The 24800-nt window shown below is 46.2% G+C and overlaps 1 protein-coding gene across 2 annotated transcripts in view; it reads left to right on the top strand.

Moving 5' to 3' along the window:
• LOC138580989 (serine/threonine-protein kinase NLK2-like) overlaps positions 1-24800 on the top strand; it is a 370858-nt gene that overhangs the window by 183889 nt on the left and 162169 nt on the right. For both annotated transcript variants that reach the window (XM_069651967.1, XM_069651968.1), the window contains exon 9: positions 7339-7537. In XM_069651967.1, coding sequence (XP_069508068.1) covers positions 7339-7537 — 199 coding nt within the window. The remainder of the gene's footprint in view (positions 1-7338; positions 7538-24800) is intronic.

Here is a 24800-nt window from a genome sequence, read left to right as displayed (position 1 = left end):
CCCGCTTTCCACTTTGGAGTGTGTGGACAGTCTTCTAGTGTCCGGAGTGGCTCCCCGGTCACACGCCGGCTTTCCTTTTCAGTACGGACTGGAGAACACTGTCTTTGTGCAACCTGACATCCAGGAGCTCCTGCGCGGTTCCCAGCGTCTCCACAGCCCTTCTGCTTACTCAGTGTTTCTCCTCCTGTCCAGGCGGCCGTCTCCGTTCCACCACACCTGTTCGTGAGCCTCTGTATGAGGGTCAATTTCTACTGCGCTGCTCGATCCATGTCATGGGTATCAGGCAGGTAGTTGTGGCAAGCTGGGTGGAGGCTTGGCAGGCCTGGCATAGGCGCACTAAGAACCCATAACAAATCCCTCCTTTGATTCCTTCCCAGTGTTTGTAGTAACTTCCTGGTTGCCACTTCCTGTTGCCAAACAGGAAGTGCATGATAACTCATGAGCTCTCTAGTGTTTGGGTGTGGCTGGCTATATAAGCCACACCCAAGATTCTTCCAATGCTTCGTGTTGCTTACTGTGAGCTGTATCAGCAACTCACTTGCTGTGCTCTGGATCAGCCAGCATCTGCTTACCTGCTCTGATCATCCTACTTCTGCTTACCCGCTCTGGGTCATTCAGCTTCAGCTTACGTGGTTCTTACTCCACGCCGCAGCGATCTCCAGTCAAGAGCGGACTTCTACACCGGCACCTGTAAGAACAAAGAAGAACAGCGTTAACACGCGCACATCAGTAACGCTGCGCATACTCACCGAATCTTTCCGCGACGCTGGAATCCAGGTTAGTTGCACGAGCGCACAAACCCCTGTAAGAAAGAAGAGACATTATTCATTGCGCTAGCTCCAATAACGCAGACACTTATTTCACTGCGCGCTCTCTCTCCGCGGTGCATACTTACCAAAAGCCTCTGTGCAAACTTACCTAACCACCAAGTCTCCAGTAGCGCTGAACCCGGACTCGAGGTGCTAATACCACATAATTTCTCCTGCAAGGGAAAGGGAGAGACATTACCAGGCACGCTTGAATTGAAGGCGCTGTGCAAAACTACCAGCAGCTAGCTTCTACACGCAGCGCTACTCCCCCACAAAAATACCGGCAAACCAAGACAATATTGACAATTTTGGACACTCAACATTCTCTGCGCAATGGTTCACTTGTGGGAAGGACTTTCTATCTAGTGAAGAAACTGGTGCCTTGAACTCTCAGCCTCGCTGTGAAGGCATAAAGCAGCGTTTGGCATCTGAACTCAGCCTACAGACTTTGGCACCAATCACATGAGTGAATCGCGCCCCTGCAAATGCAGGATGGAGTGCACGCCCTACTAAAGATCAAGGTAAGCCCATAGGGTGTCATGGTCTCTGCTTCCAAAAGGTCAGGGTTTTCCCAACTCCCTTGGAAGCAGATCCATAACCCAGGTTCTGAGTGCCAACCAGTCCCAATTGGGACCTTTTGGACCCAGTCCTGTCCTGGCGCCAGTGGCACCAGGCTCATAAATATGCCCAGTCCCAGCGCTGGAAGCGCCGGGCTCATAATGCTTGGGTGGACTTACCTGCAGCAGACCATGCTGCTTACTTGCCTGCCAGTTGAGTCTCTGATCCTCTTCTGTTTGGAACTACTTTTCCTGTTGGGTGGGGCAGGAGCCACTCCCTAGATTCAGAGCACTGGAACTCTTCTGGAAAGCAGGAACTCTTTTCTTACCTAGGCGTGGCTGTGGAAGGAGACACCTAAGCACTACAGGAGGCTATTTAAACCACACCCGATGGATGAATCTTGCTTTGCGTTATTCTGCATCCTCAGCAGCAGAACGCTCATCGTGTCTTCTGCATCTGATCCTGGGCCTAAGGAAAAAGGCTTACCATTCTGAATCCAGTCTTCAGCAACACCTATAAAGACAAGAAAGAACAGGTTAGCATTACGGTCTTCAGTGACAGCTCTTCACTTACCTGGTCCATCGGCTGTCACCAACGCCTCGCGCTGCATTCCGGCATCTGAAAGACAAAGGCTTACCTACTCTTCGTGCGCTCCGGAGGTCTTCACACTGCATTCCGGCATCTGAAAAACAAAAGCTTACCAACTCTTCGCACGCTCCGGAGGCCTTCGGCGCTGCATCCCGCATCTGAAAGACAAAACAAGGTGCGTTTAAAGACATTGGGGAACTTTAATACTCACGTACCATTACTCCTTTCCACATCTAACCCAGTGGGTATTCCGGCACCCTGCAGCCGCCCCGAACTTGTACCTGCAAAATAAAAAGACAGTTAGAGCGCATCGTGAAGCAGGCAACAAGCGCTTACTTACGTGCTTCCAGGCGCTTCTATTCATCACACGGGCTCCATCTTCAACTCACTTCAGCCCGCCATCCGCCATCGCCGGAACCCTGCAAAACAAGAGACATCATTACTAAAGACGTTAAAGACATTAGAATTACTCGAAACTTACCGTTCGTGCAGTAAACGACGGACAGCAGTCCTCTGAAGTCAAGAGGCCTGCTCCCCTTATCCAGTGAAGAAACTGGTTACAGCACCCTGCCTCGAGGCAGATGGAGAGCACGGCGTTCACTTACCTAAGACATCTTACCCTTCGAGCCAGACATACAGTGCACAGAGGTCCAGCCCAAAGAGCCAGCCGTGTGTTACACATCACCTTTGAAGATACGGTATACGCCCAGTCAAGACCGGCGCCTCTACGGGAATCAGGTGAGCGTTACATAGGGGGACATCGCAGCACATAGTAAAGAGAAGGGAAGGGCCCAGGGGAATCGGATGAATTCGGGTCTGAGTGTACACCTTGTATTTGACGGGTATTCCTCCGGGTGAAACAGGGGAAGTGAAGACTCTGGGTCAAGGGAGGCTCGTCCATTGCTCCTGCAGAGACACAGGTGAGTGCGACCAATCCAATAGTGCATTTGCATCTTGTTAGGCAAGATTGTATACAGTACTCTTTGGGTGCACTACAACAACCCTGACCTCCTGGCAATAGGAACCCAACCTTTGGTATAAGTCTGTACTCCATAGGTTGGTAGTGTGGTTGAGTAGCCAAGTTTATCTCAAGAGGGGTCAATGTGAGCTGTAGGGGAGTTAGAGAGTCTGTGACAAGTATTCGAATGAACTCTTACACACAAGGTTTCTTGAGTAAACAATTATTAATTTATTTACCTGTCAGTTATAATAAGCCTTCTTCAGAAGGGAGAAATATAAAACCACACACAAATATACTTCAAAAATAATACACACTTAGTTTTCTAAATCAATAAACTACCCAATTGGGATGGCTCACACAGTACCTACACCCTGTGGTGACATCAATGGCTAGGGTGCTGTGGAAATTAATATATCACTGTTTGCATTGAGACTTTCTTAGAGTGCCAAAGAAAAGAGGGATCAGAATAAAACAAGTATTCACACAAGGATTCGTCAGCAGGTAAGCACTTTAAATAACCCCCATTACAAAGTCAGTTAACCCTTTCCTTTAAGGAAGGCAAAAACACTTAATCAGAGGAGAGACATTCAGGAAGCCAGGCCAGCCAATGTTTAAATTAGCAAAAGACAAGGTGAGCTCAAGCACTTCTTGCAGGTAAGTAGAAGTATTTTACAATGTTTTTAAAAGTCTTGGTAGAATAGAAGAAATCAAAGTAGGGCCACAAGCTGATTAGGCTTGTGAGGTAAAGAAGCTCATAGCAAATCTACATATGCAACCAAGCAAGTCTCCAACGAGGAAAAGTGGCTACACACAAGAGGTAAGTTCTCTTAGACTTTACAGTATCTTTTAGGTTGAAGAAAAAGTGCAGCAGGTGACTTCTGTTCCTGTGCAGCTCTGCAGATCTCGCTGTTCCTGGGTCTCAGTCATGGGTACAAGAGGGAGGGCTTCTGGGGGCTTCTGGGGGCTCCTGCACTGCAATGGGGACGGTCATCGCTCGCAACTGGAAATCTTCAAACAAGTGGCACTTCAGTGTTTCAGCTCCTCACGTCTACTGCAAACAGCAACACCACGCTTCCTGGCTGTCGAGGTGGGCTTTCCTTGCATCTGGGGTACTGCACTCTGTTGAGGGGGCTCAGGCTAGGTCAGTCCTGCTTCCTGGGAGTCCGGAGGATCTTCCTGGAGCTCTTGGCCAGCTTAAAAGCGACGCACACAAACCGGTGTTCCTCTCTGGCTATCCGATTCCAGCAGCGACTGCAGTGGAAACTCGACCAGCTTTGAGAGAATGTCCAGGTGGCTTACTTTGGAGTTGATTGGTCCCACCAACTTAAAGGGAGAAGTCGTCCTTGCAGGGGCTTTTGTCGATACGAATTTGGAGTTTCAGCACAGCAGCAGGGCTTCACCGGGCAAACCAATGGTCCAGGAGTTGCAACAGGTGTCCTCTTCAATTTCATCTTTGGTTCCTTCGTCCAGTGGTCGATCCTGCCTTCTGTTAAGGAGAATTCTCAAAAATGTGCTAATTCCCTCTACCTTAGAGACCCCCAGCAACTTTGCTGGATTTTGAGGACTTGATTTTTTTACCTGGAGTGTGTGACCCTTTTTCCCCACTCTCTCATGAATTTTGATATGTTTTACCTTTGTGTTTCCTTTGGTTATGGAGTCTAACCAACTCCATAGGCATCTTTTTCATTTGTGTCACACGGCACCCTCTGTGCACCTAGCTGTCAGTCACCCAGCAAGATGTCCTTGCCGGACAGCCAGCCGGCCAATCGCCTAAGAGTGCATTTCTGTCTCCTAGGAGACTAAGCACAGGGAGTTTCGGGCACCGCCCTTGCTTCCTGCCCCCGCCAAACTTCCTGGAGCCAGTGGCGGGCTTCACTCGTGAATCCCACCAAAGGCAAAATGAACAAAGGGACCAAACCAGGTTTGGCGCACAGAGTAAATCTCAAGAAGGACCTTTCCACAAAGAAATTCCAAAAAAAGACCAGGGCCATTTTGCCCGCTGTAAAATTCCATAATGGTAGTAAAAAGTAAACCACTGCCACCAGCCATTCAGTGAGGAAAGGGTAACCTAAAAATGTTACTTGAGAAGCTAGACAAAGGGGATACTAAGTAACCCCTCCAGCACCCTATTGTAAGATGGAGTGTGCTGGGTCTAGAAAGTTACAAATGCAAGTGAAGTCACTTTACTGCTCTGGGAAACAGTAGTTTATCCCAGAGAAGGTATTTAAAACTTTGGGATATCTGAAGACTTACCTGTGTCACTGCAATGAAGGTGCTGTGTTTCAGACTATACAACCCAAAAGAAATGGTGTACAAAATCACATTAAAATACGAGTGTGGGGAAAAAGGGTCTCTCACTCTCCAGGTTAAAAAAAATCAAGTCCTCAAAATCCAGCAAAGTTGCTGGGGGTCTCTAAGGTAAAGGGAATTAGCACATTTCTTAGAATTCTCCCAACACTTCTTTAAAAGACCAGCCCACTGAAGACTTGGAAAAACAACTAGCCTGCATGCTGTACTTCGAGCTCCTGTCAATTTGCGCAAACTCACTCATCATCCTACTCCTCGTCTCAGTACCTGGGAAGTTATGCGAGTTTTGTCCATGGATGTCATTGGACTTTTAACTCTCAATGTTTTTTTATCTCCGAGATTTCACATAAAGGCATATTGGAAACAATAGGTGTTGTGTGAGTTGTGGGTGTTTGTGTCAAAGGTGAAGGCTGGACCAGAATGACAATAGGCCATTTAAGAACTCTGGTATGAGAGGGTCTTCCTCCTGGGAAAGGGGGGGAGGGGGTAGACAATGTTTCATCCAATGAAGTCATGACATCTTCCTGGCAGTTGTCCTCCACCCATGTGATCCTCCCTCCCTCATACAGCTCTTCCCCCCCCCCCCCCCCCCCGAGGGTCAGGATCAGGTAGCAACATTCACATTTGCAGTTTGTGTCTTATTTAGTCCCCTGCTAAGCAGAGTCTGCCATTTACTGGTAAGTAAGCGTTTTGCATATTCACTCTTGCATCTTCTGTCACCTGCTAGGTTCCTGGAAATAGTCATTTTGTGGAAATAGTAATTTTGTTTGTTCGAATGAGGAAACGAAATTAAAAAATGTATGAATGAATTAGTATATTTGGGCATTTGTGGCTGGCAAATACAATGACGTAACCTTGATGCTTATTTCACTGATATTACCCCTTTCCCTTAGCAGGGTGATCCAAGACCTGCTCATCCTCTGAAACAGGCAGTGCAATAAAGCTTAGGATGGCCACAGCCATAATGGCCTCATGAGCTCGCACAGGCTTCTTTTCTTGTAAAGTGGCCTTGCCCAACCCCGTTGTATAGTTTCGGAGTGGTGGAATATCTAGTATGGGGCTTTAGACTTATTCCAATGTGGATTAGTTTTCTTCTAACAAGTTGTGCACAGCACAATCCTAGGTCTTGCCCCCTTTCTCGCATGCTTCTGGGATGTAATCCTACAAGCATTTGGTGAAGGGGACATTGACATAGTAGCACAGTAGTCCAGTCACTATGGTGAGTAACTTATTAAAAACTGAACAGGGTATTATTTTTAATCATTTCTACGTGCTGTTTTTTATTTTTTTTTTACAAACTGGGCCGAAAACCTATCCCTCAATTCATGGATATCTGCCTTTGTCTTCTGGAGTGAACCAAAATTCTGTTCTCCACAGTTTTAACTAGGAGCAGATTTACCCAAACATCCAACCCCTGCACACCCCTTTAGTAAAGGCAGCTATTAATATATGTAATCTAATATCCACAGAAAATTCAAACCAAACCCTTAGCCAATACATTAGTGGTTGTTGGCCTACCTGCGCTCTATGGGAGTAGGGGGTCAATGCTCCCCATCTTGAAAGGCATGTTGGGGTCTTCTTCCAGGAACCCTTAATGTACTTTTGAGAGATTTCTTTCTCCAAAGTCAATAGAGTAACAACCTGGACGTATCGACCTTGCATCACTGCTTGCTCCCTTTTGGCCCTGAAAAAATTGCAGTGTTTGAAGAAGCTCTAGTAAGGAAATCGCAATGTTCCCTTACTTCAATGCCATCATTTGAGTACTTGGACAAGAAACTGCATGTATGTTGATCTAGGTTTCATTCAGATACTGGAGTGTCTTGCTGAAGTCCTCTGCAAAGCGGAGAGGATCATGCCTGCTTTTTTAAATCTGGGATTTACTGTTCCCTGGGTTATCTGCTGAAAAAAATTCAGTGCAATCTTTGATCCTTTCCCAGTGTTTGGTCCCCCATGCCATACCTATTCTTGACACTAGTTTTCTGGCTCCATTGACTTTTGGTGCATATCTGTGAGTTACAAATGAATAATGTTGTGGGTTCGGGGTGGAATGGGCATTGCCTGCACTCTCCTATTCTCCACTTTTTCTGACTCTTTGATCTTCTTTCAAAATTGCAGCTGAAGAGAATCTCTGCTAAGGATGCCCTGGCTCACCCTTACCTTGATGAGGGCCGCCTACGCTATCACACTTGCATGTGCAGCTGCTGCTTTTCCATCGCCACTGGAAGGGTCTACACAAGTGACTTTGAGCCAAGTGCAAGCCCCAAATTTGATGACACGTACGAGAAGAACCTTACTTCAGTCTGGCAGGTCAAAGGTCAGTAATGAGTATGAATTTGAGAAGGGAGAGCAGACGCCTGGTTGGGGGAGGCTCTTTTGTGATTACCCCCTATTAGGACAGTTTTTCGGAAGTCCAACTAAGGGCTTAGTAAAACCATTCAACTGAGGCCGTACAAGACTCCACTCTTAGTTAAAGGCTGTACCACCTGTGTTCAGGGTAGAGTAGACCGAGCAGCCAGGCTTATTTTAGAAGGGAGAGATGGCTGTAGAATCAGTACAAATGAAATTGTAATACAAATGGTCCAAAGAAACACAAACACTATATGTAAAAATAAATGATTTATTTAAATACAGGTAGGCCCAGATAAATCTAGGGGAAATAAGTACTAACACATTATGTTATGTTAACGGTACTCATATAGTACACCGTCACCAACGGAATTGGTCCCCAGGCGCTCTGGAGGATCTGGAAATGAGAAAGTGGGATGGGTTAGTAAGGTGAAGAGGGCATAGGATAGTGGTGTACTTTTGGCAGCTTCAGCTCGGTAGACACCGGGTGCTGAGCTTTGTTGCGAGTATTGGATCGGTGTCTGTCCGCGTGTGCTGCTGGTGCAGTTTATGTGTTGTTGCAGTGTGGTGAAGTGCATGCAGCTGGTTGTGCGAGAGATGGTTGTGTGAGTTTTTGAAGTATGCAGAGTGTTACGAGTTCATATTGGTTAGTGGGTTATGTGACATTTAACATGCAAGCATTCACAGTTCTGTCTAAGTGTAGCACTTGCTGACCTACACAATTCAGTCTGAGTGTGGCACTCGCCAACCCTCACAATACCATCCAGATACCGCACGGCCAATGTTCAAAATTCTATCCAAGTTCGAGACATGCCAACATTCTCAATTCCCTTTAAGTTTAGTGCTTGGCAATCTTCATAATTCCCTCTAAGTGTGGCACTCGCTAACATTCACAGTGCTGTCTAGATACAGCACAGGCTAATGTTCTGAACTCTGTGAAGATGTAGACGAAGTAAAAGCCTGAAGAAGTAAATGCAGGGCAAAGTAAATGTCTGGCAAAGTGAAAGTAGACGAGGCAAGTGCTGACACAAATTTCTGGGCTAAGGTGGGGGAGGGGGACTACCGTGCCTGAATAGGGCAAACGATTCCTTTCAAGGCACTGCTGCCTCTCATCATTATCCTGTAAACCGAGAATGTTTCCCAGAATATGGCACCGATTTTGTATCCCTGTCATTATGTAATGACAAGTTCAATCAGTAGCCTGGGAACATCCGGAAACGTGCGCGAGCTGCAAGCCACAATGGTGCAGCCATAGACGAAAGCCCAAGCACAATGTGCCCTTTTCCACGAAATCCCCCATCTGTGTCGCTGTCTAACCAACCTGGAAATCCCCTGGCTCGCTCCACGGCCTACAGCGTTTCCTCAGCACTCCAGGCTGGCAGTAAATGAGTTCACAGGTGCCACCTGTTCCAGTGTATATAGCTTGAATTCTAGCAGTACTCGCAATGGGTGCATCCTGTGCCCCTCAATTACATCGCCTAGTGTCTGCAACTTAGGAATCGACAGATGATCAGAACTACAAGTGCCATGAAACAGCATCATGGACTATGCTGAATGAGGCCCATAGAAGTTGTAGACCAAAACACCTAGAGGGCCAAAGCTTGCAGACGTCTGGCCTAGAGTGTCAATGAGATGTCAGCAAGAACTAATGCTATAGAGTCAGCCCTATACATGAGGGGTGTAACGGACACTTTTACTCCCTAAAAATGGGCAAATACTCCCAACAAAAATAATCTTGTACCCCTGCTTTCACCCTCACCGCTCCATGGATATTTTTGGACCAGTAGTGCACGTAATACCAGAGGAAAAAATAAATATTTGAACTGCCCGATTGGAAGAAGTAAACATTTATTTTTTAATGTGCATGAATAACTAGATGCAAAGAAATAACTACTACAAAAACATTTCTGTTTTTCAGTTAAATATTTTTACTCGCTTATAAAATACTCTCATTGGGAAGTGGACTTACATTTTTACTCCTCGAAAAAATCAGCTTACTCCAAACTTTAAAAAATAGAGAGTAAAATACTCACTTCCATGTCTTATCTGGAGCACTGTATAGAGTACCAGTTTCGCCCCATTCTAAACACACAAGTAATAAAGATTTTCCATAATGTCTTATTAGAAAGTCTTAATTCTATTAAAGACACGGAGGCGAGCATTATGCTTCTCTTTATTTATTTAAGAAAGGCTCAGCAGCAAAAATATTTTCTTTAGTGGGTAGAAAATATGTAACTGAAAAACAAACCGTTAATAATGTCAAATGTCTTTAACAGTCCTGAAACACAAACTCCATTTCCCAGGAAGCCTGAGGAAAGTCCAACGTGATGACACCAACATGTGACTAAATCCTCCAATGAGTAAGCATATCCCTCCATAAACAGTCCAGGATATGATGACACTTCCTCTTTCGAAGCTGCGAAACTGTCCAGTAGAAAGTGTGGAACTGAAGCCATCTCATAGAAGCGAAAGTATGCCGAGTATTACTGTCAAGAGAGAAAAAATCGCAATCAGTTCATGCATATTACAACCCTAGTTCCCATATAGGGATGGGAGAGAAATACGTTGTTACTTTAATGAAAAATACTATATTCAAAATCAAGCAATCATTTTGCAATATATGTATAACCATTCAGAATGATGTGTTAAAATTTCTCGCCGGGTGGGATAATGCTCGCCTCCGCGTCTTTAATAGAATTAAGACTTTCTAGTAAGACATTATGGAAAATCTTTATTCTATGTCAAGACCGGAGGCCCCCATTATGCTAGTTTAAAGCTTACTTACCACAACGGATGCCGGCTGTTCTACCGGTTTCAGGTAGAATTGCTTAAACACAGATTCACTTGCCCAGTCTACCATTTTCATGATGTCGTCTAGTCGGATCCTGACTTGGAAGGCCTTGGAAGCCATGGCTCCTCTCACGGAGTGGGCTCCGAAGTGCAAGGTATCTATTCCTGCTTGGGTCAAGGTCCACCGCACCCAGCGTGCTAGAGTTGGGGCGGAAACTGCTTTGTGAGGTTTGCGTAAGGCTATCAAAAGTTGCCCCTCTGGCGCAGTCCTGAGAGGCGCCGTAACCTCTTTGTAAGTCTTAAGGCATCTGACTAAGCAGATGTCCCTGGTTTCTTCCTCGTGGTAAGAGGGTTCGTCACCGGAAGGGAGTTCCTTCCTATTCAAAAAGGCCTTTTTCAGCCTGGAGAAGGCGTCTGATAGGGCAGCAGTGGCTGGTACTGGCTGGCTCGCGGGGGTCGTAGAGTCTACTCAGGCAAGCCGGTGTACATCCCCCCCCCCCCCATCTGAAAGGTGCTTTCTTTTGTGTCTTTTTTCTTGGTAGGGATTTTTCCTGTAAATGCTCCTCCATGTTATCTAGGCGTTGCTGTATAGGCAGGAGCATTTCTGACACAGCTTTCTTGATGCTGGTCTCCACCGTGGAACCCAGCACTTTTTCCAGGCTGGAAGCCATAGCCACTTCATCAATATCAAAAGTTTCTTCCTCGTATCCAGACCAGTCCTGGCCCTCCTGAGGGAAGTACTGAGCTGCCATGTTGTTACCACCTTTCTATTTACCCTACTTTTTTTTTTCTTTAAATATAATTATCAGAATATATTTTCATATATTCTTGTTTTTTTTATTTTTTTATGTGTGGCAGACCACCTTCTCTCGATGCCCACAGTATGGAATGGGGAGTCTTGTATCGGCCCAGATCCAGAAGGTCATGAATCAGCTGTCCGCTGTCTCCCTTTATTTTCTTTCACTTCAAAGTGACAAAACTACGTTCTAAATGAAGCTGCAGCTTCTGGCACTAGCGATCGCTAAATTCATTGTGAAATGCAACGGAAAAGCGATCACGGGCGCCAGAAAGCTGAGGAATGGACCTGCAGCAGCAGGTGCTCCCTCTGGTGACTGCGAGTGGAATCGCGGTCACACGGAGACTTAACTTCTGCTTCCCGAGGCCCGGCAACGCAAGCCGCCTCGGGAAGTAAAGCGGAATACGTTTGCGAGGGTCTGTGAAGACGGGCCCTCGTAAAACAAGGAAAAACACGGCTTATAAAAGCCTAATGAGGTATAAACACCTCGCGCAGTACTCTCCGACGCCAGCGGGAAGCAGCTGGCGTCGGAGATAATTCCAGTCACGCTCGACTGATGCGAGCGCGTCGGACTGGAAAGGAATTAACCCTTTATATAACGCGCGATGAACGCAGCGCGTGTATTCATAAAATATATACTAAATATTGAGTAAAATCAAAGTAAATTCAATACATATAATGGAAACAACATAATCTTAGAATATGAGTCACTTATCTCTTGCTGTGAGCAGCAAAGAGACGTTGGACTTTCCTCAGGCTTCCTGGGAAATGGAGTTTTATGTGTTTCAGGACTGTTAAAGACATTTGACATTATTACCTGTTTGTTTTTCAGTTACATATTTTCTATGCACTAAAGAAAATATTTTTGCTTCTGAGCTTTTCTTAAATAAAAGAAAGAGAAGCATAATGGGAGCCTCCGGTCTTGACATAGAATTATGGGTTTACGTGAACTATGTGGCAGGGCTCTGGGCTATAATTTAGGTTGTAGTTAATGATGCATTACAGGGTTTGAAATTAAGTATGAGCAGGAGCTAAAACCACCTCCTAGGTGTATGGCATCACCCATAGGCAGGTGCTACTACCGGAGGAGTGAGTACACAGCATATTCCAACTTCTAAAGGAGGGGCAAAACATACACACATGACATAGAATCCTTTATATTTAAACACGTGTACTAGAGCTGTCCTGGTTTTTCTATATTAACAGTCTCAAATACCCAAAGTTAATGTCATTGTATACATTTTTGTAAGGGCCAATACATTGTAGCTTTTAGTTTCAAGCTAATCGGGCTCCCCTAAGGTAGAAAAAGGAACCAGAAGTCACCGCAATTTACAACACAGTTTGGGTTTCATGGGGAAGAGTGCACAGATATATTGGGTTGCAGTCTTAAGTTTCTTTTGCACGTACAGGGTTTACAATCAGTTTTGATGAATTGTATGAGTGTAGGACCTTGAAGTGGCTAGCGAAGGTTATGGGTGAAATACTCTGTGTTAAGAGCTTATTGACAGAACCGGCTCAGTAAAGCTAGATTACTTTTTGCAATTCAATGAAAACTAGTTAAACAGTCTCACGGGGTGGGCAAGGAACAATGTTTGCAAATCAAATATGACCTGCTTTGCTCAGGCAAAGTCCTTGCTCTGGAACACCTACGGTGAACCCAAACCCAAAAAAGCTTTCATGGGACCTCAGCGATAGGCTCGACAAATCCCCATCCCTACACTAACGCCCTCAACATGTACACACAAGCACAGATGATAGTTTCAAGCCAGGGCACTTGATGAACAGCAGCCAAGAAAACATGCTGAACTCCAGCAGAACTATCAAGAATCCGACAAGCCGAAACATGTGACACTGGATGGATATCAGTTACCCAGTGTGAGCAAGAACTTCCCCCATCAGACTGACCGAAGGGTGATGCAAACCCACCACAGAAATAGAAACCATCTTCGACAACCCAAACAATCTCCGCTCCTGACTGCCTTTGAAGGTCTGCCCAGAAATGCACATACAATTCGGTGCTTTTACCCCTTCATCTCAGCCCAATCTATTTGCTCTGTATATGCAAGAGAGGACCGGTGCAGTAGGCAGGAGGGGAGGGAGAAGGCTCAGGAGAAAACATACACACTTACCGCTTTTGTCAGGTCCCCATTGCTGGGAGGTGCGACCGCTTTTTGATCTTCAGATTCCTCCCCATAGACTTGCTCCGAGTTGTTGTCCCTCACCACCAATTCTAGGCTACTGACTTCGTGCAGCCCCACGGCACTGTCTATTAAGATGACTGGATTGGGTTGAGAGCTGGACACAGAGCTCTCCGGCTCCCTGTGGACCAGCCACACATCCACCTCTGCACTGGGACCTGCAGCCGGTCCAGGGCCCTCACCTGGCTGAGGAGACGGCGGGTGGTGAGTCATCCAGGTCCACGCTCTTGGGGTGGACATCATAGCCCTGCAAGGTGTTTTGCGGCGGTTGTGGATCTGAGTCTGCGTGTATGCTAAGCTGGGGCCCAGGTTGATCTCTCGCAGGTGGGGAAGCCGCAGGTTCAATTATATGAAATCACAATTCTAAAAATACAACAATATACTTGAAGGTACACAGACCAAAGTATAAACCTTATTTGGAACACCGAACAGTAGTTCTAAGGAAGTCAAAACCTTTTCATACACATTCAGTATAGGTCACACCTATTCTTGGGGAGTAAAAACTAATGGTTACTTTCACATTTACATTCAGTCGGTAATGTAAGGGATGTAGACCCTACCAGTTGTACAGTGACTCTCAGTACATAGTGGAACACTTCTTCCCGGTACAGTAAAAACCTATAACTACTTTTGTGATAACACACAGTAATACGAGGTGAGTAAAACCTAAGGATGCAATATTCAGTTATAGGTGCTTTTTGAGATCAGTGACACACGGATTGAGATGAGCAGTAACTTATTTTTGGATGTCACACAGCTAACTCAAGGTAAGTAAAACCCATATACTTTTTTTAGTCTCACAAGGAGTCAAGGTTAGATCTTTCTCAAGTATACAAGTGACTGATGTAGAATTTATAAGGGACAGTTAGAACCAGACTCTGGGTTTAGATAGCACAAGCAAAGTAAACCCTAATGTTACACTTTACTGAATGACTCAGTTATTCTAGGTCGGCAACAACCTAATAGACTTATTCTGGACAGGCTAACAGCAAGTCAGAGGAAGCAAGGCCCAGTTGGGGCACATTCATACAATTATTCTAACAGGACTAATCTGGTGATTCCAACAGTTGGAGGACACTCATGCAGTCACCCTGCAGGAATTAATGTAGTGAAACCAACACATTACTTTTGGGAAGAGGCACAACCTAATTACAGATGAGTAATATACCTTCATAACTAGTTTCTATTATAACGGCAAAACAGTTTCTAAGGAGAGAAAGATATTAACCATACTTTTAAGAATAATGCATCACACATCCAAGGTAAGGAAGAACTTGTTTAACTGTTCACTCTTGGAGTTAGTTACCAACCAACTCTTTTACAAGTAAGTCACTTTTAAACACTTATTTTCTTTTCTAGGCAAAAGACCCAATCCATTAAAGGTCTTTCCCTTGTTCTTGGAGCATGAGTGTTCAGGGGCAGAAGGGGAGTCGCTAGGATCTAGTGTCCATCAGCCAGTGTCTGGATAGGTTCTTAAGTAGCAAAAGTCGGAGTTCTTTAGGAAGGGCAAATAGGTGAGTACTTTACTTCTGAGTTACAAGAGTGTCCAGGGGATTCACAGAAGACACCCAGGCAGGATTCTAGCAGTGCGACTGGGTGCACTGGACAGCTACACAGAAATTCTAAGACTTAAGGTAAGTACATACACAAGCCAACACAGTACCTCAGCATTGAAGATTTTACAGCAGGCGGCCTTCAGGGTCTGCAGCCAAATACACAGGCAGACTGGGGCCTGGGCAGGGAGTCCAGTGGACTCCCGCTGAAGATAAAAATCACACACAATCGCACAAAGGAATTTCCCCGCCCTGGATGTCGGGGGAAGGAACAAGAAAGGACCAACACTAAAATGGCAAAAAAAGACGACCGGGCCATTTTGGTAAAATGAGCACCCTTAGGTGCCTGTACTGCAGCTGTGAACACAGCCTGCGGTAAAGGTGCACCAAATCAATACAAGGTATCACTGCCATCAGCCATTGAAGGTGAGCTTGTCCCTGTAAGAGAATTATTACAGTTTTAGAGTGAAAGCGGATACATTTTATCTCCCCAGCACTCCACATAAGGTTAGCAAAAGAAAGTTAAAAGGGCATCACCTAGAGCAACCCAGCAACAACAGGCACCTATTGCCAGTAAACTGTTAATCAGGATAACTTTAAAAAGACACTATGGATAGTCAAATAAAATTGGCACCCATAAAAAGAGTAAAATATTTTGTGAGTATGGAAAAAGGTTCCCACTCAGAGATATTAAAGAGAAAATCCCACTAGTAAAGCAAAAAGTTCTGGGGTTGACCCAGGTCAGGGTGATTTGCCATGTCTCTTATCTTACCTAACACACCATCACTTATCTACAAATGGGAGTGGTACTATTTAGCAAAGTAAGAACTGCAGCTTTTGAGGGTCATTCTGCATTTACTGAACAAACCAATAACCACAAGGCATCTATCCTTCTGCTCTTGGTGAGGAAATTGCTGTATACGGATTGGGGGATTGTCAGCGCTCATGCAGAGAAGTTGGATAAAGTGGGAGCTGTGGGCTTGACCCTAGTGTGGATGTTCCTTGAAACAGTACGCTATTGGCCTTACAGACTTAATTCCTAGTGTGCCCTTTGTGGCATTAGAGACTGCAGGCAAATTGCTTGTCTCTTCTCCCCCATTACAGCTTGGGGTTCATTTGATTTCTTTTTGTGTGCATCTATTTCTGTTGCTTTTCTTCTTCCATTGATTCTCACCACATTCTATAATTCTACTACTTGTTCTCGTCAGTAGGGATGTCCTGAGGCATGTGTTAAAGTCCAAAAGTCATCACTTGATCTATTTAAACCTTTAATTCCTTCCAATGTCCTACAGCTCACCTTGGGTAAAGCAGAGTATGCAGCCTAGGTACAAGCCAAGAGGCGAGTGGAGTGGCTAAAATACAGTAGAACATGTCTGTCTAAAATGCTGTACACAGTTATAGTTAGAAAGTTCTTTAAATTCTGGTTAGTGCAGTAAGTGAAATGTAACTGTATTGGTGTGATGCTGGAAATGCATTGGAGGGGCAGGGCCTCCATATACTTATCATGTATGTTCTGTCTTGTTTTCCACGCTGGAGTTCCTGTGGGACTCCTGGCGGTGCGGCTGTTAGGGAGAATTCTCATAAATGTGCTAATTCCCTTCACCTTAGAGACCCCCAGCAACTTTGCTGGAGTTTGAGGACTTGATATTTTTACCTGGAGAATGTGAGCCTCCCCCCCCCCCCCCAACTCCCCCCACTCTCGTATTTTTATGTGTGTTTTTACTTTTGTGTTTTTTGATTGTAAGGTTTTAGACAACTCCATATGCATCATCTTTTCATGTCTCACACAGAACCCTCAGTGCAGTGACACAGAGAAACCTTTTTAGGCTCTCCCAAGGTTTAAACACCTTCCCTGGGATAAACTACTGTTTCCCAGAGAAAGTAAAGAGAAATTGACTAGTAAAGGCACTTCAAATTCCTAGACCCAGTACACACTATCTTACAATAGAGTGCTGGAGGGGTTGTCTAGTATCCCCTATGTCTAGAAACTCATGTAGCAGTCTCATGCTATGGTAGCACAAAAACAACGGTTTTGTAGGAAATAATGTTTTAATGCTTGAAAAATCTGAGGCAAAAAGCTGGAGGTGTGTAACCTCTAACTCGTAAGTGCAAGGCGTTACAGGAGGGTAGCAAATCCAAAGGGGTTAGTGCTTCACTGTGCACCCAGCCCCCGGGCACTCTTTCCAGCTGGAGCCCCGTACAGCATCCAGCAGCTGTTTACACGTGTTTTTCGGCACTATTCATGGGCGATCGAGCACGTCTTCCCTGTGTGGACCTTCACCGCTCCACACAAGACGTGGCCACGACGCCCGCTGGCGTCATTTTGACGCGAGATGAGTGCGCGCTTCTCCTTTGTTTTTAGAGGCGGTTGGCCTTGCTCCGACACCGCGCTCATTCCGAGCTGCACCATTGAAACGAGCAGACGCCTCCACGGAGACGCTAACCAGGTACTGTCCTTGCCACCTCTGTACCATAGAACAGCCTGTTGCTTCCAGCACCTTTGCAAAGCCCCATTTTTTGACAGAACCCTCTCTCTGCCTTCCAGAGCCACCGATCAGACAGCGACAGTCCTCCTGCAGCACATCCAGCCTGCACAGAGGTACCCTTGACCACATGTAGTCATTCCTCTTTCCTTCCCAGCACGTCCAGCCACCGGATTATCACCTCCCCCTTCCCTGTTCACACCCCCTGCCCGCTTTGATGAGTCACTGTTTTTGACACCGGTGATCAGGCACCTCAATCCTCCTGCTACCTTGCACCTCGAATTTATTTGGGTTTGAGTCGCACGGTTCCTCTTACTATTTGGGTAAGGTGTCTAGCAATTACTGCTTGTCAAGGATACAATTACTATACCCATGAGTCTTCATGCTCTACAATTGTTTCTCTCCCCCCACCCTTCCTGTATCCCTACATTACAGCACTTGTCCTTGTTTCAGACACTCTGAAACCTCTGGATTTACACCTTGTTTTGAACAACGGTCCTGAAGAAGATGGCTCCAACATCATTAGCCATTGAAACCGGTCGACCCTACAGGTCATGAGGGCTCTCATGACCTATAACAAATATCTCAATCGAAAGGAATAAGATATTGCGTAAACAACTGCTCCAGCACACTCCCAGATGGTATGAGTGTGAAATTTTAGAAGAGCCTCCCCTCAACACTTGGCCCCTTGGCCAAAGAATTCTTTTTAATCTGTGCATTTCCAAGCGGCAAATATCTCTGATTCTTTGTTACCCACGGGAACCATTAAAGAAACTATACAGAATATGAACAGCTAACCCGATCCAGATCGGACTACCACCTCACAGCTCCAGAATCTAATCCCCAGTCCTGGACAGTGAAGCACTAACCCCTTTGGATTTGCTACCCTCCTGTAACGCCTTGCACTTACGAGTTAGAGGTTACACACCTCCAGCTTTTTGCCTCAGATTTTTCAAGCATTAAAACATTATTTCCTACAAAACCGTTGTTTTTGTGCTACCACGCTTGATCCATATTTAACGGTTAAAAGGAATCCAACGGCTTGTCCGTGCCCTCCCTTGGTTTTTTACCCCAACAACATACCCTGTTTGTTGTTATGCAGTCTCATGCTACCCTTTCTTAGCCAAATGGTTGGTAGCTGTGATTTTACAACAGACTACTATGATTTTTCCTGACCGCGAACAACGGTAGATAAAAATCTCGGCAGCCATGTTTTTCAAGATGGCGCCTGAGCCCCCTTTGTTTTAATAGGTCCCGGTCTTCTTTTTCTGCCATTTCTTTTTTAAAAGGTTCTTCTAGAGTTTCTCTGCGCGCCAGACTGGGTTTGGTCCCTTTGTTCCTACGCCTTTGGCGGGCTTCAGGACTGAAGACCGCCTCTGGCGCCCGATTGTCTGGGGTGGGTAGGAAGTGAGGGAGGTGCCTGAAACTCACTGTGCTTAGTCTTCTATGAGACCCAAATTCACTCTGGCGTGATTGGCCGGCTGGCTGTCCGGCAAGGACAGCCACCCTGCTGGATGAGTGGCAGCTAGGCTAGAATGTATGGGAGAAAACTGTTTAAAAGGCGAGTCTCTTGGCACTTGGAAGGCAGAGTCGACCACTGGAACGAAAGAACCGAAGACGAGCTGGAAGAGGACGGCTGCTGCAACTACTGGACCGTTGGTTTACCCGGTGAAGCCTTGCTGCAGGTCCGAATCACCAAGTTCATCTCGACAGAGAAGCACTTCAAGGATGACTTCTCCATTTGAGTTGGTGGGACCAATCAACTCGTAAGCCACCTGGATACCATTCTCGGAGCTGGTTGCATTTTCCTCAGAGTGCTGCAGGAAACCGAATAGCCAGGGAGAAGGACGCCAGTTTGTGTGCTTGACTACAGCTACCAGAATCGAAGATTTGCTTTTGCCAGATTTTTGACCAGTCGTAGTGCAGAAGTCCCCCGACGTCCTCCCTCTTGTCCCCACAACAGAGGTTCAGGAACACCGAGATCTACAGGAACTGCCTGGAACAGAAGTCTTCAGCTACAACTTTTTCTTCAAAATACGGTACTGTGAAAACCCGACCGAGAGAACTTGCCTCTCACTGCGAAAGTGCTTGGAACTTTGGCAACTTGCAGGCCTAGTCAGCTTGTGACCCGACATATGAATCTTTCTTCTATGAACTACTTCTGAGAACCGTGGCAAAGACTTTTCCGTTTAACTCTCAGAACTGTTTTTACCTATACAAGACTCTAGCCCATTGACTTTGGCCTACCTATTGAATTGAATCAACTCCTCTGGTGAACGCAAACTATTTTCACCTTTTAAGAGTAACTGTAATATTCTTTTTGTTAACTTGTACGTTTTTGCTCCTACTTCAAATGCTGTGAATGCCATTTTGCTCCTCCTTCAAAGTAGTTTAAATGGCACGAAACCGGGTAGTGTGCAGTATATTTATGGATTGCCTCCTTTCAGTGAATATTTTCTAACTGACTGTGTAATAAGTGTTTTACCAAGAAACCTTGAGTAGAAGTGTCTATCTGAATACTTGTAATTGTAGACCTCTGTGTAAGACCCTTACAGCTCACATCCCCTCTTGAGATAAGCCTGGCTGCTCAGCTCGCTACCAAAAACTGTGCGGTACAGACGTATAACAAAGATTGGTTTTGCTTACACCTGTAGTCCTAGTTGTGTGTAGTGGTCCCAGAGGGTAGTGCATGCAAACTTTGCTTAACAGCGGCTCTTCCTCTTTTTGATTTGGTGAACAGACCCTTGGGGTACCTTTGTGGCTCCCATGGGTGGGAGTACGACCCTGTACTCCTGGTGTAGGTTTCTGGGCACCTGTGTGTGGCCCCCCAAAGCAGGGTATGGGCTGGTGGCAGCTCCATGCTGAATTTTACAGGTGCCCAGAGTAGCCTCCATTTTGGGATACCAAGGCCCTGCATTGGAATCAGCTGATTCCTGATGGGGAAACAAGATGGCACCGGTGGCCTCTTGCTTTCTATTGTCGGATACCTTGTATTCCCGAAGTCTCGGGAAGCTCTGACTCTCTCTTCCCCCTGACTGGCTGTTGGATGGAAGTTCCAAATATAGTGTTGTGGGGAAGTCCAAGCAAGACCGGCTGGAGCCTTCCCAAAAACTGTATGTCGTGGTTACGCCAGCAGGGTGGGACCTGGGTGAATGTAGTGTGTGACGAATATGCATTTCATGTTATGGGTGTCTAGTATCTGGTGGTTGACACAATGACTGAGACACCCCTGCCCGAAACTGGTATTAATGCAGTGTGGAGTGCTGAATGGCTGAGTGCTTGTCCAAATCCACATTCTGTGTTGTCTGGATGGAGAAGAATGGCCTGAGTGCATTGTGAGCCTGATTGACTGCCTGAATGCCCTTCTGAATGATTGGTTGCCTGAGTGTGACCAAGCTGAATGAATTGGAGATCAGCAGTATATCTGGGGGCCTCTCATGGAAATCGTTGATACTTGATGCTTCCTCTCGATGCCAAGCCGGAAGAAGGTGAACCGCTGTTCCCTTCATTGTAATGTGAAAGCTGCTGTGCCTTCAAGAAACTGATCCACGAGAGGACCTGGCTAGAAGACCTCTCCCCGAGCTACAAGGGACCATCGTGCACTAGTTGATCCTTGCCAAAGCTCCCTGCATGTCAGACACTCGAAAGGCTGCCGACCGGAGACTGGGACTGCCGCGGAATCATGAAGAGCAGCACCCGGACATTGAAGTCCACCATCGTTGCCGACTGGAGCCGCAGTGCTCCTTTGCCGAAGACATTTGATCCAAGGACTCCCTTCTCGTCCTAGTTGACCGCTTTTGTCCTGCCGGAGAAAGTCCAGGCTGCCGACGACCGAGGAGAATCCACCAGTGGGTTTCCCGCCACCCGAAGACCGCAGAGGCGCTGATGACTTGACGCCACTGATGGGCCAAAGTTCTTAATTGCCTCCTTGCGGCAACAAACACTCGTTGTCGAGGTGCACCGCACGCCTCAGCTTGCAGGATGTTTTCGATCGATCGTCAACGAGCACCACAAGGACCGAAGCTGCTGCCACAACGACAGTGCTCACCCTTTTCTTCACTGACTCTCGATGACCCGTGGCACCTGCCTTAAAGGGAGTGCACTCAAGAAGGGCCCGTCGACTACTCGCCGAAGAACGCTACAAAACTAAGTACTTTAAGGTCGTAGAACCTTTAGCAGGAATCGAGACTTTATTAAGCATAATTGGACTGGGCTTGTCAATAGTCTTTATTTTCAGGTTGCCCAGGCGGGGGATGGGAGATCCTCGCGCCGAACGTCTCATGGTAGTGGGATAGATGATTCTGCCATTGCTTGATTTAACTTGCTTTCTTTCTGTCTATCGTTGATTCATCTTATAAACGGATTTGTATGTCATTTTTATCTGTTAGCAGTTGATGCATTTCAAAGGAATCGATAGTTAAAAGTGGTACCACGGAGACCTGTATATATTTGCCATTATAGTATTGCCAGAGTACAAAGTGTAATTGTGTATATAACATGAACCTGATTTATATAAAGACTGTGTTTTCACTAACATAATGTGTGGACATTGTTAGGCAAAGTTTGTATGCAGTACCCTCTGGGAACACTACAAACCACTCTGACTACAGGTATAGGAAACCCAACCTTTGGTATCGGCTTGTACTACACAGTTTTGGTAGTGCGATGAGCAGCCAGGCTTATCTCAGGAGGGGTCAATGTGAGCTCTAGGGGAGTTGCACAGAGATTCACAGTGACAAGTAATCAAACACTTACACTCAAGGATTCTTTAATAAACAATTATTCATTGATCAGTCAGTTAGAATAAGCCTTCTTCAGAAGGGGGCAATATAATAGTAACACGCAAATACACATCACCATTGTACACTTTTAGTTTCTAAATCAGTAAAGACCCTTTTGGGATGGCCCACAGACACAGCCTACACCCTCAGGTGACTTCAGTAGCTAGGGTGCTAGGGACATTAATATCTTACTCTTTGCATTTAGAATACTGTTATAAGTTGGTAAAAGGAAACGGTTATTAGAACAAGGGACCACAAATATTAAGCAGGCAAATACTTTTGGATCCCCACAGCAGAGTCATTCAGTATAACCAGCTAGGCCAAAGTCGATGGGCAAAAGTCTTATATAGGTTGAAGCAATTTTGGTAGGTAAGTAGAAAAGTCTTTGCACAATGTTTTGGAAGTCTTTGAAGAAAAGAAGAATCAAATGTAGCGCCACAATCCGTTAGACTTGTGAGTGGTAGAAGATGAAAGCAACTCTACAGCAAGAAGTAAGTTCTCTCAGACTTTGTGCAGTACGTTTGAATTGAAGAAAAAGTGCTGCAGATGACTTCTGTTCCTGTGCAGCTCTGCAGATCTCACTGTTCCTGGGTCTCAGTCGTGGGGACAAGACTTCTGGGGACTCCTGCACTGTAATGGGACGGTCACCGCTCGCAACCGTAATTCTTCAAATCAGTCGCAGTTCAGTGTTACAGCTCCTCGCATCTACAGCAAATGGCAACACTGCGGTTCCTGGCTGTTGAGATGGACTTCCCCTGCTTCTGGGGCCCCACACTCTGTTGAGGGGGCTCAGGCTCAGTCAGTCCTGCTTCCGGGGGGAGAACAGAGGATCTTCCTGGAGCTCTAGACCAGCTTAAAAGAAACACGCACAATCTGGTGTTTCTCTCCCTGGCTATATGTTTTCCAGCAGCAACTCTGTGGAAATTCAACCAGCTCAAAGAAGGTTGTCCAGGTGGCATACTTTGGAGTTGATTGATCCCACCAACTCAAGGGTAGAAGTTGTCCTTGCAGGGGCTTCTCCGTTATGAATTTGGAGTTTCAGCACAGCAGCAGGGCTTCACCGGGCAAACCAACGGTCCAGGAGTTGCAGCAGGTATCCTCTTCAAGTTCTTCTTTGGTTCCTTTGTCCAGGGCAGGTGCTATCACTAGGTAGGGTTAGGCACTTGTCTTTATGTGCAAAATGTAAAGCGGTAAAATTCTGCTTTAACTCACACTACGTTGGTGCTGCCTTGCCTTCCCTGTGATAGCACCTCCCCTGTACACTTGTCTGCGGATTGGCGCTGGCGGCGGCAGCAGCAGCAGCAGAGTCAAAGACAAGGCAGCGCCGTGAAGTTTGGGGTCGGGTCAGGCCTGGGTCACAAGTGACATCATGGGTGTGACAGCACTGGTTGGCAGCTGTGCATTACGAACTGAGCCCGCCCCGCATGCCCCTCTCCTCGGTCTTATTTGCGTCGTTAGCAGTAAGTACCAGGCATCCCACGATATTCAAATGGACATTGTGGAGAAAGCGGTGCAGGCAGCTGCTGAAAGAAGGGTTTTCTGCTATTGCCTTGGCAGAAAGAGCAGATTAATCAGGTGAGACGACCCCTCCCACCCAGCTCTGTTATACCCTTGTCCCTGTTGATACCCCTCTCTACGGTGCCTCCACAGTTTCTGTGCATACCTGTTACTAGTAATAATGGCTCTATCCGACCATCAAAACTAATCTCCCGCCCCATCTACCCCTCCCATCAGTGTGTACATGTTTACCCCCCCCCCTTGCCCCCCAACCCCCCGCCGCCCCATCCTCTTCTGGATGGTGGCCCAGTCCCTGCATGGTGGTTGACTTGACTCCTGTACTTGGGCTGGCTCCTCTGATATGATCGAATTGTATGCCTTTTTTAGTGCAGCAGACCAGCGCACCATGGAGCAGGGAATCAGTCCATCATATCTGTAACCATAGGCGAAGCACCAAGGGCAGCGTTGCTAGTCCGGCCATCAAACATCAAATCTGCGCTTCTAGAGCGCACTGTCGCCAAAGGCATCATGGCGATGACAAAGAGAAAAACGATAGAAACAGGGAGACTAAGTGAAAAGAGACCATCACCTATGTAAAAAGGAAGGTCTTCAGTTCCTTCCTGAACGAAGCAAAGCCAATGTTTCTTAAGTGCAAAGGCAAAGAGTTCCACAGCTTTGGCCCAGCAACTGAGAAAGCTCTTCCACCCAGCCATTCCCTTCTGTACCTAGGCACACACAAAGGTACAGTGTTGGTAGATCCGAGAGTTCGACTTGGGTTGGAACCACAAAGCTTCTCTTGGATGGCAAGGGACATGTTTCACCAGACGCACAGCTGCGTTTTGCAGCACCTGCAAGCGATGGGCAAGATAGGATGGCTGTGCTAAATAGATTGCATTGTAGTAATCAACACTGCCTTTGATAACTGCTGCCACAATCTGAGCATGACATTTTTCAGGCACAAAAGGAAGAACCTTCTTCAATTGCTTAAGTTTGAAGAATCCCTGGCCACATACTGCATTCACTTGAGCCTCCAGAGACAAAGATTGCGATATTTTGATACCTATATTTCTCCAGCATGGGGTCTGGCATGGATTCACATGCTAATGAATATTCCCCGTCGTCAGGCTGGGAAT

This window comes from Ambystoma mexicanum, chromosome 3p (genome assembly GCF_040938575.1).
Source record: "Ambystoma mexicanum isolate Mex_15411 chromosome 3p, UKY_AmexF1_1, whole genome shotgun sequence".
In the NCBI taxonomy this organism is placed as follows: domain Eukaryota; kingdom Metazoa; phylum Chordata; class Amphibia; order Caudata; family Ambystomatidae; genus Ambystoma; species Ambystoma mexicanum.
This window is presented reverse-complemented; position numbering and strand designations above follow the sequence as displayed.